This window comes from Lactuca saligna, chromosome 7 (genome assembly GCF_052625555.1).
Source record: "Lactuca saligna cultivar CGN05327 chromosome 7, ASM5262555v1, whole genome shotgun sequence".
In the NCBI taxonomy this organism is placed as follows: Eukaryota; Viridiplantae; Streptophyta; class Magnoliopsida; order Asterales; family Asteraceae; genus Lactuca; species Lactuca saligna.
The window spans coordinates 159,700,175-159,706,599 of record NC_136423.1 but is presented as its reverse complement, the minus strand read 5'-3'; the positions used below and the strand labels follow the sequence as shown (position 1 = coordinate 159,706,599).

Here is a 6,425-nt window from a genome sequence, read left to right as displayed (position 1 = left end):
ATTAAGTAGTTTAATAATAATTAATAAATGGACCCCATTTAGCCATTACTATTGAATAATCTGAAAAGTGACTCCTTTACAAGATGGTGGGTCCAAAAAGCACCAAAAGAAAAGTTTTTTATTTCATTCAAAGAAATTAAAAAAGTGAAATATTCAAGGGATGGATAAGATTCTTAATCATAAACTATAGCAGATAGATTTTCAGCAATCGGCAAAAGGGTTTAATTTTATCAATGGTCCTTATACATATGCTAATTTACATTTTCATCCTTTTACATGTGTTAATTTACATTTGGTCATTATATATATATATATATATATATATATATATATATATATATATATATATATATATATATATATATATATATATATATATATATATATATATATATATATATATATATATATATATATAAGATTTGTAACCTTCATAATATTCCAATATATCTGAAGTGATTTTTGTTTTTATTGTTATTAAAGTAAAAGAAATATGATTACATCGAAGTTGATTTATATTGATATGGGTATGATATAGTTACTGTATTAATACTTCCCATATATTTTCGTTTCAACATATATGTTTTTAAAGTATTTTTGTCTTAATTATTATGTCATGGTACAAATTAAAAAAATAACATCTTGAATAACTTCAAATTTTCTTCCTCCTTGACAAAGATCAATGAGATGTTTACACATGTTATAAAGCTAATTATTTGGATAAAGTCATAACAAATACTTATTTGGTAGTTAAATTGATCATGATTGTGATTTTGTCAAAATTTGGAACCATAATAATTAGATCGGGAAATGTAGATTAATCATCTGTAGATTCTTTCATATCATGTTCTTGTCTCTTGAACATGTCGCAAGCATTTCCATATGAATATTACAGAAATTTTGTTTTACAAATCGAGTAAAGTAAGTGAGCCAAAATTCAAAGTTGAGTTACTAAAATAATGTACTCTCAAATGTCCAAGGACTAAATTTGCATTTGAGCCAAAGATTAGGTGAGAGGGCCTAATTTTTCAATGTCATGAAAGTGACCAGGCCCCACCACGACCCCCCCCCCCCCCCCCCCCCCCTCCCTCCCCCTTTCTGTGCACTTTTTGCCAATTTCTTTATGAAATTTTGTGTTGTCAGATATCTTACACAACAAAACAGTAAAGAACATCCACAACCAACGCCTACCTCACAACACAGCCGCAGAAAACAAGGAGGAAGACGAGAAAGGTCCGATCTTGATTAGGGTTTTTAAATCCTACAACAGAAATACATCTGCTTTGCTTCAGTGTAATTGGGTTTATAATTTGGTAAGTTTTCATGATTTTTTTTTTGTTTTTGCTTTACAAAGATGGGTTTTCCGGGATCCCTTCGGTTTTTCTGGATCTAGAAGTTGTCGGTTTGATTCGTTGGTTTGAATTTGGTCTCTTTTTGTGAAAAATTCGATGCTTTCTTGTAAAAATATGAACTCTTGTCAATTTCTGTTCTTGTTCTATTTCCCCTGATTCTTTTGTTGATGTGTGCTGTAATTGTGCTCAAATTTTCATCGTGGATTTGATATTTTAAAGCTCGATCTGGCCGGCTTCATTTTGCTTTGACTTTTTCAATCTTTATTCATATTTATTCAATTCACACTAATTCATACATTTCTTGCAACAATGAAACTCTTTTCGCCATTAATTTTACTTTTCCAGCATGAATTTTACATAAGTCATAGTATCTATACACAATTTTCACATGTACTTATATACTACAATCTGATTTCTCGAAATTCTTCACCTTTTTGCTAGCATCTGTAGATGCTAAAAGAACCTTTTCAATTTAACTTTTATCCCTTTCGCATCTTTAACATTCTGCAGATCAAGACTCTAATCTTAAAAAAATGTCCTTTCCAATCTTTACTAGACAAATGTTACTATATTCTTCACATAAGATAAGCTATCAAATTTCTTAAGATAATTTGTTCTTGAATTGACCCTTTTTCGTTACCCTAGAACATATTCTGAATCAATAAAGCGTGTCCCTTTTCGGTCAAAAGAGAATTTTCTTTTTCCAAATTTATAATCAATTTCTCATGTATCGATCTTCTATGCACAGGTTGCATAGAACACATTAACCATTGAAGTAAGAAGGGGTCAAAAGGGGTATTCTTGAAAAATGGGGTACCAATGTGATCATTGTGGGGAAGCAAGATCAATGGTGTATTGTAGATCAGATGCAGCCTACTTATGTTTATCATGTGATCGTGTTGTTCATTCTGCAAATGCTCTATCAAAACGCCATTCAAGAACACTTGTATGTGATAGGTGTAATTCACAACCTGCAGTGGTTAGATGTGTAGAAGAAAAAGTCTCACTTTGTCAAAATTGTGATTGGGTTGGTCATAACGGGTCAACCACACACAGTAGACAAACATTGAATTGCTACTCGGGTTGCCCTTCGGCTGTTGAACTTTCATCTATTTGGTCGTTTATGACGGAATTGCCCTCGGTTATTGATTCCACTTGTGAACAAGGAATTGGGTCAATGAGCATTGCTGATAATAGTCAAGGACCTTCTAGAAGCAACAATAATCAAGATGCAGTTGTAAATGAATCGAATTTATGGACAGGTTCTTCAAGTGTTTGTGTTGATGATAAACAGGAAAATGTAGTTCAACAAGTTGGACAGTTGAATTCTTCTTCATCAAAGGTAAATTGGGTCGATTTATGCTTTTTTATTGTTATTTATGGTTAAAAGATTAAAGATTTGGAGTGGATAAATGTATAACATTTTCTAATAACTATGAAAAAGTGCATGCAAACACCCTCACATTTGTATATTTTTTTTAATCATGCATCGGGTGATGGAATTTTCGTGTGTTGTTTACATGCAGATATCACATTCAGGGAAAAAAGATGCTGAAGCATGTGATGATGAAGGATTCTATGTTGACTTTAATATGGATGAAGTTGACTTGAGCATTGAGAACTATGAAGAACTCTTTGGTGTAGGCCATAATGATCCTGAACATCTTTTTGCAAAAGATGGGATTGATTGTTTGTTTGGTGGTGCTGAATCAAATTTTCATGGTTCATATGCTGCCAAGGTATTATTACTTTCACTCAATTACACATGAATTTTTTAATTCAATTAAAAAAAAGATGTAATTTTTATGTGTTTTTAGGAATCATCAACTGGACATGGGAATCAAGTGCAACCAGCATGCAGCAATGCAGCATCAGCCGATTCATTAATGAGCTGCAAAACAGAGCCAAATCCTTGTTATGGAAGACAACATTCAAACATCTCATTCTCAAGTCTCACAGGAGAGAGTAGTGCTGGTGAATATCAAGATTGTGGAGCTTCTTCTTCAATGATTCTAATGGGTGAGCCACCATGGTTCATCCAGGGTGGTGGTGGTGGCTCTGATCAAACCACCGCCGCTATTGGTAGCAGAAGTGATGCTGTCCTCCGTTACAGGGAAAAAAAGAAGATGAGAAAGTGAGTATCTTTACTACTCTTTCTATAATGAGATATGAATGAAAAGATAGTGTTTGGTATACCGTAGTCAAAGAGGGAATGGAATTGAGCATTATGACGGAATGGAATATAGGATTCCCCTCCCTCGCAGAATATGTGATTGCTCATTCAGTTACTTTGTTCATTCCATTCCATATTACCAAACAGATCCTGACTTTGATATTAAACCCTAAACCCTAAATTTGTGTTTTTCGTCTGGTAGATTTGAGAAGAGAGTAAGATATGCAACACGAAAGGCACGGGCAGATGTAAGAAAGCGTGTGAAAGGGCGATTCGTGAAGGCTGGTGATGCGTATGATTATGATCCCATGAGTCAAACTCGAAGCTACTAAGAATCTTGACATGTGTCTTTATGATATGAAAATAAGTAATGCGAATGATTCCGATTTCAAGATTCATCCGAATCATCTGATTCCCACATCTTCGCGCCAGTTCCAAGAACAACATTATTTGTCGTGATGTCAACACCCCTCGGGCTAAACTTGGTTTTAGTCTGTTTTTGTTTCTTCAAATGGTAAATGTTTTTTGTTGAAAGAACACAGGGTTTATTGTCATCGCGGGCGTGGACTTGTTGGGATCATGGATGATGATTGTTAGTGTAGACTTATGATGTAATTATGTATGTATCTACATAAGCATATTTGGATGCATGATGAGATAGAAAAATTTGTGATAATTGTTGTGTTTTTGTTGGTATGTAAAAAAATGGGAGATGTAAATCAAAGTTGAATTAGGGTTTGAGTATTAAACAACTTTTTGTAGGATGGGTTTTGTGTTTTGTGGTAGTTTTGATGATTCTTCTCATGTGAAAATGTGTTTTGCTAGTTTTGTAATTGGTTATCGAAATTCGATTAACCACCGATTTTGAAGTTTCAATTGCAATCTTCGAATATTAGCCGCATATCTGAGCGTTTATGTTTTAAGATTTAATAGTATCATATTTGAGCATTTATGTTTTAAGTTTTAATATTATCGATGATTTAGGCTTAATTAAGTTCAAACCTCATTAAATTCAGATGATATTTAGTGAGTTATTGAACAATTAACATCATCCGATGAGTTTTTGAAAGGGCATTGAGCGCAGAAGGAAGGGAGATTTAATGTTTTGAACAAAATTATTTTAAGCAACACAAAATTATACAACTTGAATGATCACAACTATATCAAACTAAAGTATAGGGAAGAAAATTGCAAACCAAACACAAGGACATATTGTGGTTAGATTCTACATCAACGGCTTACTACACTTGTTGGGTGCATTTTGTGCATCTTTTGCCATGTCTTTTAACCAATATTTGCATCATAAATAGCATAAGACATTTCATTTCTTGCACATTTTCAGAAAATACATGTTATTCTAGTGAACAACTTTATTTGCACATTCATGTGGTGAAGTTCGACATGGGTCATGTTGACCGAAGAAAAAGTTTGATTTGTTGGCAGACACAGATCGGGTTCAATTACACTAAATGGAGATTGTTTGTGTTCAATTGAAATGAACACTTTTTAGCATTGGATTTTGGATGAAGACTCATATAAGGCAACTTATTTTACCCTTAATATGGTCGTGTTCCTTTTGCACTAAATTGACACGGTTATGTCCCGTAACCACTTGGCAGTTTTCCCTTTTTGTCTTATTATAGGATTTGGGTAATTTTTACGCAGTCGTTTCATTTCAGAACCTCAATCTCTAGAGACAGGAGATTTCAAAGACTTTTGCTAGGTTTTGATCATAAAACATTTGGAAACGTTCCTTGTCGGATTTGTAAGTTTTATTTATGTATTAGCTTGCACTACTAGAGTTGTTTATTTATTTTATTCATGTTTGGATAAAACCCTAGCTTTCTAATTATGTGTTTAGACTATGTTTTGTAATTCAGTAATGTGATTTGACGTTCTTTTTCAGTCCTATCTAGTTGATTTTGTTTTGTTTGAATTAAAAGTTTGATTTTGATATTCTTTTTCAATCCTATCTATAAGGCAACTTATTTTACCCTTAATATGGGTCGTGTTCCTTTTGCACTAAATTGACACGCTAGGTCCTGCCTGTAACCAATTGGCAGTTTTCCTTTTTTGCCTTATTATAGGATTTGGGTCATTTTTACGCAGGCGTTTCATTTCAAAACCCCAACCTCTATAGAGACAAGGGATTTCAAAGACTTCTGCTAGGTTTTGATCATAAAACATTTGGAAACGTTAATTGTTGGATTTGTAAGTTTTATTTGTGTATTATCTTGCACTACTAGAGTTGTTTATTCATTTAATTCATGTTTGGATAAAATCCTAGCTTTCTAAGTATGTGTCTAGACTATGGTTTGTAATTCATTAATTTGATTTGATGTTCTTTTTCAATCCTATCTAGTGGATTTTGTTTTGTTTGAATTAAAAGTTTGATTTTGATTTTGACTCTTGTTGGCCACTTGAATTATTGTTGCAACATTTGGTTAATTGATTTGAAAATTTTGTCATTGTTTTGTGAATTAAATCTAATAACAAAAATCAAGTTAAATTCCATTGAATGATTTTAACGTAAACCAAGTTCACACATCTTTACGCTCTCAAGCTTGTGTGGAGTATTAGATGTTGTTTGGAACATTCACACAAAGCTTAATGCAATATTTTGATCTTTTTCTAAGAACTTGTTTATATTTAAATTAGGAGATTAAGTATCTTTCAAAGAGCTTGTTTTGATTTTATCAGTTCGATGAATGGGAAGCGTTAGAGTTTGTTAACATTTCCAAATATTAACTTATGTAGATATGATTTAATGTCATATACCAAGATTATGCTGATAAGCTAACTTCTTTTTCGAGCTTTTTTAAGTTGTCATGTTTGACAAGCCAAAAAGTAGTTTATATGCTAATTTTTTTAAAAGCTACTTAGACTAGCTTTTTAGGAGT

The 6,425-nt window shown here is 32.6% G+C and overlaps 1 protein-coding gene across 1 annotated transcript; it reads left to right on the top strand.

Moving 5' to 3' along the window:
• Positions 1-1,126: 1,126 nt before the first annotated feature.
• Positions 1,127-4,329, top strand: LOC145005294 (zinc finger protein CONSTANS-LIKE 9-like). Its single transcript, XM_078964374.1, has 5 exons — positions 1,127-1,313; positions 2,101-2,694; positions 2,879-3,091; positions 3,170-3,486; positions 3,728-4,329. The coding sequence occupies exons 2-5, from the start codon at positions 2,161-2,163 to the stop codon at positions 3,855-3,857; spliced, it is 1,194 nt and encodes a 397-aa protein (XP_078820500.1). The 5' UTR covers positions 1,127-1,313; positions 2,101-2,160; the 3' UTR covers positions 3,858-4,329.
• The last annotated feature ends 2,096 nt before the right edge of the window (positions 4,330-6,425 follow it).

Excerpts from the sequence above, each read along its gene's own strand:
- LOC145005294 (XM_078964374.1), top strand. The coding sequence starts at position 2,161 with ATGGGGTACCAATGTGATCATTGTGGGGAAGCAAGATCAATGGTGTAT. Across the intron at positions 2,695-2,878 it reads TGAATTCTTCTTCATCAAAG|ATATCACATTCAGGGAAAAA; the intron begins GTAAATTGGGTC and ends GTTTACATGCAG. Across the intron at positions 3,487-3,727 it reads GAAAAAAAGAAGATGAGAAA|ATTTGAGAAGAGAGTAAGAT; the intron begins GTGAGTATCTTT and ends TTCGTCTGGTAG.